At 34.4% G+C, this 20051-nt stretch overlaps 2 protein-coding genes across 3 annotated transcripts; both read right to left on the bottom strand.

Annotated features, from left to right (window-relative positions):
• Positions 1-720: 720 nt before the first annotated feature.
• On the bottom strand, positions 721-4739 carry LOC120279039 (protein ROLLING AND ERECT LEAF 2). Its single transcript, XM_039285877.1, has 4 exons — positions 3601-4739; positions 3308-3492; positions 1941-2164; positions 721-1851 (listed from the first exon to the last, which is right to left on the bottom strand). The coding sequence occupies exons 1-4, from the start codon at positions 4628-4630 to the stop codon at positions 1050-1052; spliced, it is 2241 nt and encodes a 746-aa protein (XP_039141811.1). The 5' UTR covers positions 4631-4739; the 3' UTR covers positions 721-1049.
• A 2925-nt stretch (positions 4740-7664) lies between these two features.
• LOC120279582 (leucine carboxyl methyltransferase 1 homolog) lies at positions 7665-15025 on the bottom strand. Of its 2 annotated transcripts, XM_039286510.1 has the most exons (14): positions 14888-15025; positions 14000-14088; positions 13768-13910; positions 13450-13497; positions 13085-13166; positions 11824-11926; positions 11405-11525; positions 11255-11302; positions 10910-10993; positions 10620-10684; positions 10111-10162; positions 9885-9923; positions 8766-8857; positions 7665-7756 (listed from the first exon to the last, which is right to left on the bottom strand). In XM_039286510.1, exons 1-13 carry the CDS (start codon positions 14965-14967, stop codon positions 8768-8770), a joined length of 1044 nt encoding a protein of 347 aa, XP_039142444.1. In that variant the 5' UTR covers positions 14968-15025; the 3' UTR covers positions 7665-7756; positions 8766-8767. The 2 variants fall into 2 exon arrangements, with proteins under 2 accessions (XP_039142444.1, XP_039142443.1); XM_039286509.1 differs by lacking the exon at positions 7665-7756 and having other exon boundaries at positions 8607-8857.
• Positions 15026-20051: the final 5026 nt, after the last annotated feature.

Raw genomic sequence — 20051 nt, 5'->3', positions numbered from 1 at the left:
TGCAGGTCTTTACCTTTCTTGATCCACCAATACAATTTATTGGACAATATTAACATTTTATTTATTAATCTGAGCTTCAAATGCTTCCAATTTTAGTTCTCACACTAAATCCTCCATTTTAACAAATATGATAACATTATTTATGATTTTTTTTTAAAAAAAAATTCTCAGGCTATATACTTATATATACATAATCCAACAATTGATAAATGATGATAAAAATTGAATTATTAGAAACAAGAATTGGTAAAAATAAATAGGCAGAATCCAACATTGATAAAATGATTATAAAAATGAATTATTGAAAACAAGAATGGGTAAAAATAAATAGGCAGAATCCAACATTGATAAATGATGATAAAAAAAATAAATTATTGGAAACAAGAATGGGTAAAAATAAATAGGCAGACATGACTAACAGAACTGAAGAATCAAAGGCACAAAAGAAATTTAGCATGAAATCTATATATTGTTCATGTTTAGGTGAGACTAGATAGAAAGACAGCTACACTGTAAAACAAAACTGAAGACTATCTGACAAACACATTCTGAAATCTCATTCATTTTCAGATACATCCAAAAAGACAAAAAAACAGGGACCACAACACATCCAACATTACAATCCAATTGCAAAAGCAGGACAAATTAGAACCACATGAATTTCACTTTCATCGTCAAAATAATAAAAAAATTAATTAAAAAAACAAAAATAAAGATAGATGAGAGAAAGATTGCATCTATTTGTGAAGTAGCTGAAGTTTATTTAATACAAACCAATCAACCAGCCAACTTTCTTTTTTTCCAGCAAAAATCCAGCAATTCTTACTGTACATAGAAGGAAGTAAAAGTTGGAGCAAAACTGCTACAAATATCTACATAGAATGATAATCATACTTAAACCAAAAAGATGAGGAATTTCTTCTTTCTGATTATACTTAAATATATATATAAATATATATAGATGTTATAATATATATACTCCTATTTTGCTTCGAAGAAATCATAAGATTTTTAAGTGTAACCAAAAAGAAGATATGAGAGTAGCAAGCTTAATTGGGAGAGCCAGCTCTCTGGCACACACCTTGGAGGGCCTCGGTGAACAAGCTTGAGAATCCGGTCATCGCTTGGAATACACCAGGCAATCCTGTTTGAATGTTGTTGAGTGTCATTGAACGGGTGACTTCTACTGCCTTGGTGTGTCTTGTTATTTCATCTTCAACCTTTCTTCGACAGGTTGCAATCTCTAATTTTTTCTCAGCCAAGGGGTCCCGAGTGTCAAACACATGGCCATTGGCATTGTTGATGTGGCTTCCGTCTGGGAGACCAAGACCGACAGTTGAAGACTGGTAGTATTTCTTCTCAATACTTCTTAGTGAAGTGGACTTCTTGTCGAACTCTTTTGAATAGGTCTCAACTCGTTTCTTGATTTTCAATTCCTCGGTCTGCTTGGTATATATCACATGAACAACATTGATGAAACTCTTGATAGCTTCGGAGGCCACAGTGTCAGGGAGGCGGTCAAGAGCTTGCTTCCACTCATCACAGAAAGTGGAGAGCTCCCGGGCTACTGCAGAGGAAGCATCTTTCTGGGGGTTGTCATTGTTGACATCAATGAGGGTGAGCTTGAGCCAATCGTAGAGAGCATGAATGTACTCGCGCTGGTGCCTTATGAGGCGGTTGAAACTTGAGTGCCAGGCAGAGACCGCAGATTCGAGTTCTTTGGTTGCCAACCGATGAAGGTCAGAAGTTGAACCACTGGCAGAGGGACGGTCAATAAGGCCCCGGACTTGCTGGACAATGCTGTTCTGGATCTCATGAAACTGGTTCATGGATCTCCACATGTTCAGAAGGCTGCAAGTTAAACAAAAATGTGTTTCAAATGTTCTTAGCAGTCTAAGAAGGTAAATTAAAGAGTTGTAACAACAACACAAGATAAATACCCATAGCAAATCTCAACCAATTGGGGTGCAAGCTCTTCATCTCGAACTTTAGTAATTGCAGATGACGTGGTTGTAACAGCCTCGGATGTGACTAGGATGAGTGACTGCAGTCTTTTTATTGTTGTCTTTGTCTTGTCAAGCTTTGTATCATCCTTTCCTTTATATTCCTGGCTTTGCAAGGAAGACAGCTTCTTTTCATGCTCAATCTTTACACCCTCTCTCGCCTAAAATCATAAACCACACATTAAGCATCAATGCCACCTGGACTCTACACTATGGGACAGTAATGATATTTGCACTAAATAATTCAAGCTATTCTTCTGCTAGTAAAACAAAGCCATAGAACAGCACAAGGAATCTCCACTGTATCACCACTTGACAGTCAATCAAGTGTGCACCTAATTTAATACTTGGGCCTTCTGAGAACCTGGTCAGTGCTAGCGTGTCATGCACCAGTGGTTTCCAACCATCCTTGAACTTTGGTGCAATTAAATGCGAAGCTCTTTCATACAAATCAATGATCACTACATCATACAATACCAAATAAGGGCATCGGATCAGACAGTCTTCAGTGTTTAACAAAATAAGGTGGAGAAGTTCTAATTAGTTATTTCTAAGTTCCTTCTTACCAACTAAGATTTAGCACTACCTTTTCACAATTCCCACCAAATATAAACCACTTTCTTCAACAGATATGACTAAAAATAAAACTTGACCTGCAACAAATATGGCTTTATGTGCTCATTGGATTAGTTTCAAGATCATGGACTTGGTGTAACATACACTGGTCCAAAAGAAAGAAAAAAAAGAGATTCTCCACTCCTGAAAAAGCTCAAGCAATGCAACAGATTCCCTCAACTAAAATAATGGGGAACCTGTTCACTATAACTCACCTAATTCACTCAATAAATAACAAAGCCAACAGATTAACAATATTTTAAACAAACACAGCAAATGACAATCCTATGGAATATAGAAACTACATTTAGCTGTCTCTAAACAGAAAATGACAATAATTCTTGATTCAACGATATGCTCTACCCACCTATTCGATTTGGTGATACTAAAAAAGCAATTAACCGAAAAAAAAATAGAGGATCTCAGGCTTAAAACAGCAGGGGCATTTCAGGCATTTCATACGTAAAAAGATGAACTTTCTCTGCCAACCATGTATCCCCTCCACAGCTGGAATGGCATCTATCTCATTGGATACCAATATGCCAATAGCTGCAAACACACGCGACATTGTTGGTGGCATACCAGTAATTACATTTAAAAAGCAAGCCCATTTCCATTTCTCTAATGCGAAAAAAAAAAATCAAACAAAAAAAAAAGAGAAAAAGATGAAATTTTGGAATGATGATCACCTTAACCTCCCCGTAGAGCTTCTTCTCCCAAGCCAAGAGCCGCTCCAACGTCGACCCATGGCTCTTCCCTCCTCCCGACTCCACGAGCGCGCCGGTGTCGAGCCGGTACTTGATCGCCAGCGGCGGCCTCGAACTCCAACTCGACGACAGCGCGCTAAAAACGCTGTTCGAGTGATACACTGTCTCTATATTTTCCCAAAAACCAAGAGAAAAAAAAAAGGTTCAATTTTTTGGGGGAAAAAAACGAAAACTTGAACTAAAATTACGACAATGCCCTGGCGCGGTTTGCTTACTCTTGAGCTGCCGGAATGAGCTATCGAGCTGTTCCCGTCCGGTCTCGAGGAGGCCGGAGACGGCGACGCCGGCATCGGCGGCCTTACCGAAGTACTCATCTAGCGCCGCCGCGATCTCCGCCAGGTTCTGGTGGCGCATCGCGATCCTCGTCTCCACAACCGATGATGAAGAACCCCCACCCTCCGATCTCACTCCGACGCCGAGCTTCCCCGCCGACATAGATCCGAACTCCGACGGCGCCACTCTCGATGACCCCCCGTACTCTGATCTCGCCACCCCAATCCCCTCTGATCTCGACTCTCGATCCTCATCTTCTTCCGATCCGGACGACGAGCACTCGCTGCTGGCGTAGTTCTCGCCCCACTCACTGCAATGGACCTCCTCCCTGCCCTCCTTCTCGTCATCGTCCTCATCATCGCGGGGAAGATGATGGCCGTCATTCTCCAGCTCTTGATCCCGATGTCGCTGCTTGCGTTCCTCGCGCTCACGCTCTTCCCGCTCGCGATTGCGGCGATCGAAGAATTCAGAGTCGGGAGGGGAAGGGGGGTAGAGATTGTCCCAGTCCCAAACCGACGAGGCCTGTGATGGCGTAGTGGCGTAGCTGGAGTTAGGGAAAGGGGGAAAACGAGAGGCAAACCGCGCCGATAAAGGCTTCCGAGGAGTAGATCCAGGGCTACTCTCCGAGAGAATATGCGGGAGCTTCGAGCTAGCGATCGTCGGCGATGGTGCCACCGGAGGAGGAGGTGGAGTTGGTGGCGGTGGGGGTAGAGATGAAGGAGCAGCAGTGGATGAAGGGGATGAAGTTATCGGAGGGAGGAGAACATGGGGAGTGTGGGAGGCGACGGGGAGAGGTTCGCCGGAGGCGAAGCGGGTGAGGGAGGAGCCAGTGTGACGAAGGGAGCGGAGATAGTCGGAATGCGCGGCGGCGAGGTGGTGGCGGGCGGCGACGGCGTCCTTGATGAGGCGGCGGCGGTCCTTGCAGCGGCGAACGGCGTCCTCGTTCTGGAGCCTGGAGGCGGCGCAGCCCATGGCGGCTCGAAGCTCCCGATCACTCACCGAAGCGAAGCTCTTCGTCCTTATAAAGCTCCAACTTTTGGAATGAAAACGAAAAATGAAAATGAAATTGAAAATTGAAAATTGAAAATTGAAAATTGAAAAATGGAAAATGAAAAATGAAAAATGAAAATGAAAATAATATTATTTGCCCACGCTTCCACCTCACTTACAGGTTTGTACCTTTTGATTCTGACCGTTGATTTATTGAGATGTAAAGTTGAGGGAGATTGGACGGTGGAGATTTTATTGGTTTTTTTTATATAATTTGGGTTGTTGTAGTTAGTTTTTGTTAGAAACTTGGAAACTCTAGACACGATAGTTATTTAGCTTTTTTTTATTTTAATAAAAATATATATATTAAATTAACTTTAGATAATTTAATTTCAGGCTGGAGAAAGTGTGGATAACATGCTCCGTTCCCTGTCTTTATTCAGGAGTTTTTTTTTTAATTTATGACATTAATATTAAAAATTTAGGAATAATTCGCAATGAACCAATGACCATATAACCTATTAACATTATATCCCTTGTGCGTGTATACTATTAACATTATATGAAAATAAAATTGAAAACTAAATAATATATTTGTTATAGAACTAAATTTTTTTTTGTGTATACCCGTCAAAAACATGCCATATTTTCACATTAGAAAATAATATATAAGAATGTCATCATTTTAATAAAAAAAAAAATTAATGATAAAGGTTTATTTATTCCCTTCTTTCTTAAAAGCTCTATATTACCATTGGTCTATTCTTGCATTGATTTTGGTTTTCTTGTTTTAGTTTAATTTTATCTTATATTTAAGAAAATAATTTCTCATTTTCATTAAAAATCTCAAACCGCATATTTTGTTTTTATTTTTAAAATAATATTCACATTACTTATTATATAAATACATAAAACTCTATCTATCTTTTTTTTTTAAAAGTATCTTTATTTTCAATTTATAAGAGCCGAACCAAAATATTTTAATGGATTTGTATTTAAAAAAATATTTTAAAAAAATAAAAATAAAAATAAACCTTCTCAAATGTCCACGCTTGGATTTCACTCACTCTTATCACCCATTTGATCTAACGGTGGTCATTGAGTTTGGTTTCTAGTGAGTGTGAGTTGTAAGTTGATGGAGAAACGCACGCTTTATAGAATTATAGCCTCAAAAAGCTGAAACCATCTTGCACCTGACTCAAAACTATCACCGGTTTCATCAGAGCCGTTGATTTGTTGATTAGATTAAGTGGGATGGACGGTGGATGAAGATGGGGTTAGTGTTTTATTAAAATGGGATTAGTGGTAGATACTTGCTTAAAAAAGTTGGATTTTGGAAATCACTTTTGAGCACGTGAGATGCACGCACGGTTCCCATCTAACGTTCTTAGAGAAAACATTAAAAAAAAAACTCCTTTCATTATCAAAGGCTTGAGAAAAGTAGGTCTTTTTTTTATTTGTTCAAAAAAGGAGACATGTTTCTTTTGTTTTTCCTAAATTTCTAACTTTTCAAAATACCCTATTTTCTTAAATGTAAAAGATAAGCACAAACTTTTTTTCTAATTAAATAAAATACAAAATATATAAATATATATATATATATATATATATATGATGACCACCATGGTCCATCGACAATCATTGATTAGCCTAATGATAATGAGAATGAAGTGAGCAAAAGCCTAAGGTCAAAACCTACTATAGAGTATTATTGTGGTATTGTATATAGATTCTCCATGGCACGGTAATAATACTATTCATAATATTTCGAACTACATGTATTTGTTGTATATTATATTGTTTCAAATAGGTTCAGTGAGTCTCATGTGGAGAATATTGTATCTATTCCTTCACGGATTACATAGCCGGAGTAATTTATTAGCTCGATTTAGTTAATGAAAATCTTATAAAGCATGTATGGCAAGAATTCCATCGCTCCATGTGATATCTGATTTAGTTAATAAATTCTTAAATGATCAATAAACCATTATAACTGGTGCACCATCTTACATGATTGTTTTTTAACAATTTTTTCATGGATTGGCTTTTGTTATTTTTGAAAAAAAGAAAATGATGATCCATGTAATATATATATATATATATAAATTAAGTCATTTAAATATATTTTTATTAAATGTTAATTTTAAATTTTTAATAATTACTTTGTAAAATGGAAAACATTGCAGGAGAAGAATTAACTGAAAATTCTATTATCTATAGGTTTATTTCATGTTAATTAAGACTGGTTAAATGGATCAAAATAATTTTGGCGAGTTGATGGATTACATATGATAAACCAGTCTTCACACAGGTCAATAGTTTACATTACACATCTGAAAAGTGGAAACAATTTATAATTATGTTTAAAATTCTATAAATTAAACAATAAATTATATAACTCAAACTGTCTGAATGGAAGATGAGGAAAAGTGGGATAAAAATTCAATGGAAACATTTGGATGGAACCAACAACCCACGTGCTCCTTTTTTTTTCTCTTAAAGTTATTATTATTATTATTATTATTATTATTTGGTCCCTTGTTTTTTAATTTCTCTGTTTTTGGTAATCTCTTCTCATTTTCAAAAGTGTAAATAAATTAGACTTTGAAGAGAAAAAGAAAAGAGAGCTGAGACTGAGAGGAATCACACTTTATTCCAGAGAGCATTTGGTTCCCTTGGAAGAGCACCAAAGCAGTGGGCAAAGATGGAAAAAAGAAAACCAAAAAAATAGAAAAGGAAAACGAAATGCGTTTTTCGATAAAGTTGGGAAAAAAGAAAGTTCCGTTTTCTGTTTTTTTTTCTACATCTTTGGGAGATATTTAAAAATTGTAAAAAGATTAGAAAAGACATGATGGAGTTATTCCAAGTTATCTACCCAATCCAATTAACTTTATAATAATAATAATAATAATAATAATAATAATTTATTGTTATACCTAAATTTGAATTTATGTAACTCTTTGCTCGATGATACCATTTTTTTAATCAAATATTTATTTATGTATCTCATATATTTTTTTTATATAATTGACAAACAACAAAATAAACAGATAAAAATCACAGTGATTTGACTGACCTCCTAAGAATATAAACTCCCCGCCATATAACCTTGTAGAAGACCGAGAAATATTCCTCATACAAAACCCCAATAGAAAATCCAGAAAAGTGAATTATAATCTGATAAACTCAAACTCAAGACATCTTTTAATTACAAACACGGTAATTATCAGTAGACTAACACACGATTCCTTTCTCATTAAGAAATGTCAAAACTGTCCTGTTTTATTAGCTTAGTAAATTGGTTGTCCGTTTTGTTCTACTTTCTTGGTTTGTGTCCTAAACTGTCATTGTGTAACCGTTTTTTTAATTTAATAAAGCAATAATTTATCTCTTTTAATAAAAGAAAAAAAGGATAGTTTCTATTGAATATATATATATATATAGTCCTGCTGGCATGCAGGTACCTCTTGATGGATGATGAATCAGCAAAAACAAGCTAAGTCTTGGTGACAATGATAGGTGTCATTATGAGAGAAAGAAGCACACCGACAAAACTAAAAATATATGAAAATTGGTTGCTGAAGTCTTACGTACCAATCAATGAATGACAGTGTGTGTGTGTGTGTGTGACACTGGAATGGAATAACAAGAAGCAAAAGGAACACATGCTTGAGATTTCATGAAAACATTATTTATCAGCATATGAAATGAAATACTTGCATAATTTAATAAAACCACAAGAATATGCTAAAAATGATAAATTCAGTAATGAAAACATATGGATGAATCATGAATGCATTTTTGGAAAAAATGGAAAGAATTTGTGACCAGTATGAGTAGAAGAAGACATACAAAACAGAGAGTCTAGGAATAACAACAATTCAATGTGTCCTGATTCTACCTCAATTTGCAGCAGTTCCAAACTCTGTACTTCTCAATGGAAAAGTTAAAGAGTACATATCAATGATGATGATGATGATGATGATGAATGGAGAAAGTAGAAACTCAAATTAAACAGTGAGTTTGAAGTTTGAAAATCCTCAAAAAGACAAAAGAAATAATATTTGGATATGCATTACATGATACAGTCATCAGAAATACTTGGTTATGAACTCACAGTTAATGATCTTCTTCTCTGTGAGGGTGGATTTCTGAGGATGTATTGTGGATATGCTGGTTGTTCGAAAACCCAAAATCCTTAAACAAGTCCTGCATGTGATAACCAGAACAATTTTAGCCAACTCCGGCACAATCATTTGCAGGAAAATGGTTAAAGTTACCGTTGAATCCCACATAAGTAATGATTATCATAATTATCATATTTAATAATTTAAAGTTTTGAACTTTCTTTTACAAATTATATTGGCAACCCCTCACTCTCCATTGAGTGATATTTTATATATCACATCGCACATAACTTTTTGCCATTTGTGCATTCTTTTCGTACCTTTTCATTTCACAATTATTCTTCCAGCTACTGCCTCCTCAATCACTCTAATTTGATTATAATCCCACAACTATTTGCATTATGAAAGTTTAGCTCATCAAACAAAAGTGATTTCTAGGGTTAGGACACCATGCAGACTAACCCTGATGACACCTCCAATTTAGAGTCCTAGTATTGGTGGTGGGTGTTAATTCAAATCAACAGATCTGCTATAGCTGGTTAGTTTCATCAATTCTATATCAACATATTCCTATGGAAAACTGTTGAACAGATACTACATAACATCTTCACCCGGAGTGACATGTGGTTCAAACAGACAACCTAAAATGAGTTGGTACACAATCTCCATTCATAATGGAAAGGAACATTTGTCCATCTTTGTGCCAAATCCGATGGCAGGTCACAATTTGGGATAAATCAATGATAATTTAATAAGTTTTCAACTGATTTGCTTGAAAGGAAGTGTTACCTATCTCTGTCATAAATTAGATGGTAGATCACAATTGGGAATGACTCAGTGATAATTTGAGTTTGTTAAGATGGTTTGTCCATTAATAAGTAGAAGTTCCATCGTAACACTTTTTGATGGTTTGTCAAGATGGTACTTCTGCTAATTAATCGAATAACCTTTACAACACTGCCCAATTGAATGGTCCCAGATTTGTCTATATGATTGAAATTTCAGGAAAAACAGGAAAGATGAGATAAAAAAGGTATCTAAAATCCAGTTTTGAGAAACCAAATTCTGTTTATTTACATCTACAGTTGACACTAGCAGCTAATACTAACCTTGTCATCATTAATTGCATACGCCACACAGTAATGTTCCTGCAAGAGAAAGAGACAAATAGAATTAATAATTGAATACAAATGACACAGTAATGCAGATGGAAGTAAAACTTTTAACTTTGAGATTCTTAAATATAAACCAAGACTATGAATTCATGAGAAGAAACACTCTAAAAAGCCAAATCTGTTCCCAAATGCATTCACCACAAAGCGCAGAAAAACTCACCTGCATCATATGCCACTCTTCAAATTCATCAAACAACTCAAGCCGCTCAATCCTGTAGCAAAAAGTAAAATGATATACATAAACATAGGCAATTTAAATGTGAAAAGCTAAGTCCAAAGGATCCTGATCTGTAGCAACTTATGGAGGTTTGTGATAATTTGCAAGTCAAAAATGTCATCTATGCACTCATTTGTGCTGCCAAAATTACAAAGCTTGAAGACTTCGCAGCCAGCTTATAAGATAATACTGGAAATCTAATAAAGGCAAATTTATCATCAAAACCCTCTGATATTAGCAATCAAGATTAAGCAAGTCCACTGCCAGAAAAGAACAGAAAATATAAGGGAACAATGGGAGGTGATTTTTTTTTTTTGTTTTTCTTGGTACATTTTCCTCCAGTGATTTTAACATAGCAATAACCAATTATCCTTTGAGAGGATATGCATAACATAACTATATCAAAGTAACCAACTGTATCCACGAAGGCATAAACTCATTAGAGCACTCACCTTCGCCTTTCTTGTGTTGCAATAAACTCATTATACACCTTCAGCATGTCCCAAGCAACGGCTCTCTAAAGCATTAGTGTCAAATTAAGATGGTTAAAACAAAAAAGAGTACAGGATAAAATATTATTGATGAACTACAAACTTAAAACCCCAAAGCTTCAACAGCTTCAACAAAAAGCAGGTGGTGTGCTATAAAAGACATGAGGGCTTTCAGCACCACGTTGCCGTACTTCTGGTTTGGTACAATATCCTTCCTTTAAGATACCAGATGCTAGAATTTAGAGGCATACCTGCCATCCTTGCTCAAGGAAGAGATTTTCCTTATCTCTTAAAGTTGGTGTGGCATATATTCCTAGAAGAGGGCATCCTCGACTCTGCAAATCAAATTTAATATTCATATGCATTAAAGACCCCTTGTGCTATTTTAATCAAGAAACTGTTCCTTATACTAATTGACGTCCAAGGGTTATATTCATAAAGAAGAAGCATAAAGGCCAAATATAAGAAATCGGATGAGCAGCTGCAAATATCGATATACAGAAGTTTTAATGATGGTAAGATGTTCCTCTAACAGTGTACAATAGATCAGTAAATATCATTAGATGCCACAAAATGCATAAATGGAATGCAAATACCTCAAGATTTCTTATCATTTGTTCTCCAAAAGCATCATTGGGATGTATCTGTAAAAAAAACAAATACAATTGTAAATATCTGTTTAATCTTTTCGTAAGTTCATTAAGTCATAAAAGAAGGGGAAAAAATCAAAGACCATGAAAAAAGACCTGCTCGTATAAGAAAAAAACTGCTGTTGAAAATGTTTTTGAAGCCCATCCAACGATAGCTTTGGTTGAATCTGGGTCCAAGTATATCAACACACATTCCGCGATGATAAATGTTGGTAGACTGGTGAGATAATAGCAGTTACTTCCAATTCCCATTTTCAACAGAATCAGTCATCCCAATACATAAAACTCTAATGCACAATATACTTCAACAAAATTCTGAGCTAATCATTGCTGTTTATGACAGTATCAGGACATACTAGATGGTGCCTGCTGGTGAAAAGCATAACCAAGCATATATAAACCCATTACATGAGCTAAAATCTACTAGTATCAGAAAAATAAATAAATAAAAGTTCATCACCGGCGGGTAACAGAAATAACTGATGAATAGAATACAATATTTTTTGTTTACATACCTAGGATCCAACTTTGCTAGACTTATGATGGCATCTAACTTTGATATATCACGCAAATCAACAGGAAGCAGTTTGTAATGGTCACTTATCACTTCTCCTCTTTCTGAAATATTCACACTGTATCAGTAACATAATTAAGTAGAGAAGCAGCACAATTTGAATAACTTCACATAAAGAGAAGTAGTAAACCATTGAAAATAATAACAACAAGAATATCATAAACGAATATTTTATATGAACCCAATAATTATCATCTACAGCCTTAAAGCTCAGCGGAAAAGCTTTGGCATTGTGGTGAACTCCTCCTGCAAGCTTGATGATGATACCTATGAGCTCTTCAGTGGAGTTGATTGTCAGAGAGACCAGTTTATTATCCCCTGGAATCTATCTTCTTATGAAGGGGATGATCATGATCAAGTGAAAGCTGAGAAAAGGAGAAGGGAACTAAGCAGCTGAGATTGCAAACAGACAGAGATGGATGAGATGATTGGAGAGGAAAGGGGCCTGTTCTATGGTGCTTGTTTACTTGGGAAGTTGGTGTTACTTCGAGGATGCCCATAGCACACTGAACAAATGGTGCATCATAATTTTTTTTTTCCAATAGAACCAGGATATTATACATTTTGCGTAAAAATTTGAAAATAAAACAAAGTTTCAGCTCATATAAGATTGCCTAGAAATGTTTAGGTGCTGGCAAAAACACAAGCCTCAAGCATGAGAGAGAACGATCCTCAGAGAAAATGACTCAGATCACCAAATAGATCAAAATAGTAGGGTTTATTCCAATGCTAACAAAAGACAAAGAAATATAACTAGGAAGAGGCACAAATAGGGTAACAAAGGTAGTCTTATGCTTGTTGAATTATCCTTCAAATTCCAAGCAATTAAAACATGCATGGCACCATCTTCCAAAAGTATTCTCCTTCATTCTTAAAGAGGCATTGTCCCATGGGTCCTAGCAAATCTTGGTATCTAACTCCTTGGGAGAATGGAAAATGCTAGACCCAGAATTGCCTGTATCCTCATCAGTTCACATCTACGTTGAGGTATTGTAGTCAATTCAAGGGATATAAACGTTTATGGAGTTTACTAGAAAAATGTTTCTTTGATTGGTCACCTTGGTATCACGGTGGAAAAAACTCAATGAGGTGATAAATTTGTTACTATACAAGTGTAATTACTTATTATGCTTCAAAATAAACTAGGGAGGCTGAAGACTTGTGACAAATGAAATCTTACAAAAATCAACATTGAGGATTACCTCTTGAAATAGGAGCTTCAAGTCCAACTTTTTCCCTCAATTGACTACAATGTTCTATGAGTGCTGCCTTCTTACTGGTAACCTGGCACATATTGACAAAAATCAAAGATATCTCTATTACTGCTGGGAATGAAAACCAGAACCACCAAGATCTAATCAATATTCAACGACAGTGGTAATCAGGAAGACAAAATTGAAAAATAAAAAATAAGAAGAAGCCAGGCAGGTCGATAGAATCATAAACAGGATATTTATAGTCTCACATAGAGACCAGACATTCTTCACCTAAATCAGAAAACAGCACTCTCATGCACCAAGCATGAGCTATTGATTGCTGAATAAACTTAAGACATGTATATTTGCACCTCCTTGAAGTCCAGCTCTACATATAAATGCGGTGCAATCCCCTTGTCCTGCAAACAAAGAAAATAAATACTAATAACTTGAATGTGAATGCAGTTGCAGACACAGAAATAAATATAATACATGCAATCAGATTGGAAACAGAGGGGTCAGATTTAATCGACTTATAGAAAATACATCTGCTCCCATACATTACCTGATTCAAATTATTATAATCAATAAGAATTTATTACAATAAGAATCACGAAATATAAAAGATGTGAAGAAGCAAAAATATTGGACAACTTTGCAAGCAGTAGTAAGATAAAAGTAAAACTTACCATCAACTGAAAATAAGTTGTATCAAAGCCAGCTCCTAGAGATAATATTTGTTTCTTCACACAATCATTGTCATCTTTATGACCTTCTGGCTTGAGGAATTGAACAAGCAGCTTGTGGAGAGCAGCCCATCGAGCATAGTACCCTTCATAGAACCAATTGAAATCCCACTGCTGTAAATGGAAACTTAAGAAAAGCATAAACAATTCAGGTTTTAGGGTAGAGAACTCATACCACGGTTTATTATAGGTGATCTCCTTACCGGTCTTCTAACAAACAAGTGGACATACTCATCCTTCATGTACCCTTTGCTGACACAGGACCTTGACAAATAATATAAATCGTCTTAACATGAACAATTTCTCAAAGTACGAAGTTAAACATAGAACAGAATGGAGGACAACCATAACTGCTATTAACTATAGAATTCATAAACAACAATGTGAACTTTTATGTTTTCCAAGTGACAATTTTTTGGTTACATCTGTCAGGGCTCTGCCAGTAACTTTTGCTTGGGTCTCTTCATTATGCTATTCAACAAACATGCCTCTAAAAATCAGTTGAGTAGACCAACCAATCATTTATAAGAGTTTGTGAGGCACTTTCTCTCCAAGTTCGATGTCAGAAATTCAAGCCATATTTTCTCCGCATTCTCACTAGACTAACTCTATCTCATGAGAATCAGATTTTGTTCACAAAAAGAGTTTTTGGGCTGGATTAGGTAACGCGATTAACTATACGACCGATGAAATATAATCCAAATTGTTTCCTTGCTTGCAGCTCTTATCAAACCTAAATTAGAGGAGAAAAAGGCATGTAATTGATTTTAAATATTTTGGAAGAACTAAATTACTCGAAACAACAACAGAGACAACAACAACAAGAACAACAACAGAAACCAGCAGCAAGATCATCCCAAGCTCTTGAATTGCAAGAAAGTGTGGCGCGAAAAACTAAACCTAAACACCGCTCATGAACACTAGCAGAAATTTTCAAAATCCATGCAATAGAATCTCGGATCATTAGATATAGAACAAGATTAACCAAAATTGGTGGGATTTGAATCGAAGAATGCGAATTCAGCGAAAAATCATTCAAATGGTGGGATGGATGAATACGTACAGCTTGCTGGCGGCGGCATCGTCGTTGGTGGCCTGGACAGCGGCCGTGCTGCTGTGAAAATCGGAAGGGGCTCCGGCCATCGTCGCAAGCTCCGGCGGAGGATGAGAATGATCTCAGAGAGAGAAAGGAAGCGTAGTATTGTTCCTTCCAAGGAGATGGATTTTTTCATATATACCCTTTCTAAAGCTCCAAATTACAAAACTTTGTATTTTTTTTTTTTTTCCTTTAAGTCCTAAATATAATATATATATATATATATATATAATACGCGCACTATTTTCATAAGGGTATTTGCGTATATAAAATTTGAAAATTATATTTATGTCCGTAAATAGTATATGATATCAGGGTATTCGTGGTATTATTGGTAACTTGTGTGTATTGATTCATAAATCTTATTTTTTTGTGCATATATCCGTATCTGTATGGTTTTTTTTAGAAAGACGATAAGTACCAGAACCCCAGGGACGTGTGGGGAGCAAGGCTCAACGCTGACGCATGTGCCCTCACTTTACACAAGACATGAGATTCGATCCCGAGTGCTCTCTGAAATGACCACCTTACGTAAGGGACCTGATACTAATTGACTCAAAGGCCATCGGTTATATGTATAGTTTAGAATGCATTAATATGAATGAAAATTTAAATAAAATTATGCTAAATCAACATAGTTAAACTTATAAGTGTTTATAGAAATTGGAATTTTCTTTAAACCGCTAAAGGGTAAGCACACAAAAAATAAATAAATAACAGTTTACTCATGTACTTTCAATATACTTTTCAGATCATGAAAGTCCTATAAATAAGCTTTACATAATGGTAACAGTGTTGTTGCCTGAATGACTTTTTTTAAAAAAACACACAAACAATGAGATTTATAGAAATCTCTTTCAAAGCAAAGGCACTTTTGCAAACACAAACACTATAATATATTATATTTTTAATTTTAGTGATCTGTTTTTCCACAAACAAATATCTCAAAATATATTTATTACCAGATTTTTCAATCCATGACCATTTAATATATGAAGTCTTTTCAGTAATATTAATTTATAACATAACATTATTGTAAAACCATTATTTATCCCTTTTTTTATTTTTAAATTAGATATATATATATAGGATTATAAATTATATAAATTTGTTTGTTTTAACAATCATGCACACCCTAATTTCATATATACAGACCTCGTATTTAATTACACCAGCTACCATAGCAGTTAAAATGGCTAAAACAAACAAATTCATATATGCTTAAGTGCCCTAAATGGCTATTAGTTTTTTAAAAAAAAATTAGTAAAAATGAAAGAAGAGTAAACATATTCCAACTCCACTTTTTTATTAACACAAGAGAGTCAAACTCTTAATCTTCCACGCATATAGTTGAATTTTATTTTTTTTTTTATAACAAGCATAGTTAGGTACTTGTGCACCTATTGATAAATTAATTTTTCAATTTTTACATTATTCTCGAATGGCTAGAGATGGCAACAGATAAGGTATGTCAAAACCCTTATCTGTACCTATAACCCCTACCCTATACCCGTATTGTACCCTCCAGGGTAAAAAAAAAAAAAATCATATCTTTACCCTTATTTGCAGGGTACGGATATACATGCGGGTACCAGCTTACCCATTATTCAAATTAATAAAATAATAATAATAATAATAATAATAATAATAATAATCTATTACAATACAATGTTTAAACACATGTCCATAAATTTAAAATTACAAGTTGATACATATTTGTTTATCTTAAATCATATAATCACATAAAAATTATATGTAACAAATTGAATTATATAAAATAACAAGTTGATTGATTTTCATTGGCATCTATTTAGGACTCAACAATAATTCTACCTTTTTTGCTTAAATTTAACTATCTTGGTTTTTGTTTAAAATTTTTTTTATATATCTACTATTTATATTTTATATAGCTTCAAATTTTATAAATATCTGGTGAGATTTTGAATTGAAGTGTAATTATAAATTAAGTAATTCTCATAAGTTTGTAAATTAATTGATTAATTTATATATTCAATTGATTTCTTAATAGTATCTTATTTTTCAGGATGTTCTTATAATTTATAGAATAAATTACTATGATATTATTTTTTATATTTATTTTATTATATTTAATTTTTTTAAATTTAATTATAATTCCTAATATATATTCAAAATTCAATTTTGATAATATTATGCTCTATCAAATAAATATTAAATTTAATAAAATTTAAAATATTATATTAAGAGAAAATTTAAAGTATTATTTCCAAATTAATCACAATAGATTTTGGATAAATTACTAAATCATGGGTAAATGTTTAGCTTAATAAAATATTATATATATATATATATATATATACAAGTAATGATAGATGCATCGAATTCATTTCCAGAATTCGGTGCACGAATGCCCTGGTTGCCCAGGTCATTTTTTTATTTTTTTAAATAATTTAGTAAAGTTGTTGCATGTGGTGGGGCAGCAACTTTGCAGCAACTTTACTTTTGTTTATTTTTTTTATAAAACCCTCCACCGCCCTCCTCTTCCTCTTCTTCTTCTTCATGTATTTCTTCTCCAGAGACGTGTTATGTCTCTTCTTTCTTGCCAACTTCTTCGCCTCCACCGTCTTTGCCCTCCTCTTCCATGACGACCCAATTAGCACTGTCATCCCTCTCAGCACTAATCTGCACCCTCCTATCCATCGCCCGGCCCCACCACGTCAATCCTCGCTCTCCACGGCACTTGTTTATGTTTATGAAGGATTTGAGCACTCATCTGCACCCTCCTATCAATCACCCCTCCCCACCACACCAGCCCTCGCTCTCCACGGCACTTATTTATGTATCTAAAGGATTTGAGATCTTTGTTTATGTTTTCCCCAAAAAGGCATATGCCATGCTGTGTTACTGTGTTCAATTTGAAGATATTTGTTATTTATCAATCAAATGCTTCATCAATTTAAAATCAGAATGATGTTCGATTTTGGAGAAATCTAATCTCATTATTATGTCATGCTGTGTTATTGTGTTCAATTGAGGATATTTGTTGTTTATCAATCATATGCTTCATCAATTTAAAATCAGAATGATATTCGATTTTGGAGAAATCTAAGCTCATTATTTCATGATAAATTGAACGAATTCAAAGAATAACAACATCGAAATATTATTTATGTTTGGAAGAAATGGATACAAAATTTACAAGCATTTTCCAGGAGACAAATCCATAAGTGTATCAATTGCTGCAAATGAGAAGAACAGAGATAATTTTCAGTATGCATGAGTTTCTCCAGGATGACTGGATCGAGCGTTCAAAAAACGGCTGCGGAGCTTTAACTACGATACTTCAATCACCAAAATACAAATTCTCATGAACTACAAAAGAGCATAATATCACTCAAAATCTACAAATAACATCAATAATCAAAATACAACAAACAACAACAAACTGAGTGATATATTGTCTACACTCAAAATCTGCAAAAAAACTACAACAAACAAAATACAACAAAATCTAACAAACAAAGTACAAATTGAGTGATATATCATCAACATAAGTTCAATGCATCCAGCAGCTTCCACTAAACAACAATCTGGAATCAGTAGATTCTCATTTCAAATTTTGAACCACAAATTCAGCAGCATTACAAATGGCTTTAGCACTCTGAAGAACAAATTTCAACATGCATCATCACACAAAAAAAGATCTAAAAAGGGATATACTTACAATCATAACAATTTTTTTCAACCATGAAATGTAAATTACCTTTGAAGAAAAATCAATGCCAATAGTTTGTGTTGTGGAGCTATCAACATGCATATTCGGCATATTAGGGAGAGAATTTGAATTCACCTGAGAGAAAAGAATGTATTCCAACATTTTAGATTAAAATGTTATGCAAGTTCATAACAAATACAAAATTTTGCTAGTGCTTCATTATGGGTTTGAAAATTCCCCTTTGCTTGAGATTTCTAAAATAATTAACATTATTTGGATAAAAAAACTAAAAATAAAATGATATAAAAATGAAAACCTTTTTTTTATTTCTAGTAATTAATTCTTCAGCTTTTGACTTCTTTCTTTTGGATGGTGGTCGTCCTTTGCTACGCACCTTCAAAGGTGTTAGGAACTTTGTGGTTGAAGACATTGGTTATTCTTGCTCATGAACTTCATTCAAAAGTATTGGTTGTTCTTGCTCCCAACCATTAACCATGAGCTTCTCCATTGCTTCATCCATGCATTTCATCAAGAATAAATATTTTCCCGTAGATGCTACTCCAATTTCAGCAGGTTTGGCAAAATGAGAATACAATTTGGTGTACCGCACATTTTGTTCATTAGTTTGTGTGTCATCATAACAATTCATCACATAAGTATGTCTCTGCTTGATATCCTTTCTCCATTGAGGTAAAATATAATGAGATGGAATTTCTTTCACATTCCTCTCAATAAGAAGTTTGCATATATGTCTACTGAAAATTCCTCTAAACTCAAGTAAAAGGAATAAACATTTGATGTCAAACTCAACTTCATTGTAATAAACATTAAACACCACTTGCCTTCTGAATCTGTATTCTTTCCCTTTGAATATGTCTGTCACCTGAAATGCATGTACATGTCCATTTGAGTTGATAAGTCTGAGGTTGCAAAATAACATTCCTCTTAACTCATTTTGGAACAGCTTAAAAATTTCATTTGTATAAGCTTCATGTAACTGCTTCTCAAAGCAACAATCACTTCGCAATGAGAAGTTAATTTGAGTTAAAGGAAGCAAAATCAGCCTTGTTCTTCTTCTCAATTTTGCTTTTCAATGCATTATCATATTGCTCTACAAATTGCTTTAAGGATGTCGTTGGCCCAACATAGCCATCAAAAAAAGCATTTATACTCTCACTTCTTTGAGTTGTAGACATTCCTGCCCAAAAAACACCCTTAACATACATAGGAGCCCAACGTTGACGATTTATATACAAAAAATTCAGTCATTCATTCTTTTCAATATTATAATTTTCTACCATCTTCAACCAAATGTCTTCAAATTCTTGCACATATATTGTCTCATAAACAATATACTTCAAGATTTTTTTTTATTGCTTTGTAGTGAGTCAGTCCTCTAAGCTTCTCAGGGACTTTTTTCATGATATGCCAAAGACA

This window comes from Dioscorea cayenensis, chromosome 16 (genome assembly GCF_009730915.1).
Source record: "Dioscorea cayenensis subsp. rotundata cultivar TDr96_F1 chromosome 16, TDr96_F1_v2_PseudoChromosome.rev07_lg8_w22 25.fasta, whole genome shotgun sequence".
NCBI lineage: Eukaryota > Viridiplantae > Streptophyta > Magnoliopsida > Dioscoreales > Dioscoreaceae > Dioscorea > Dioscorea cayenensis.
The sequence above is the reverse complement of the archived record's forward strand: the minus strand, read 5'-3'. Positions and strand labels throughout refer to the sequence as shown.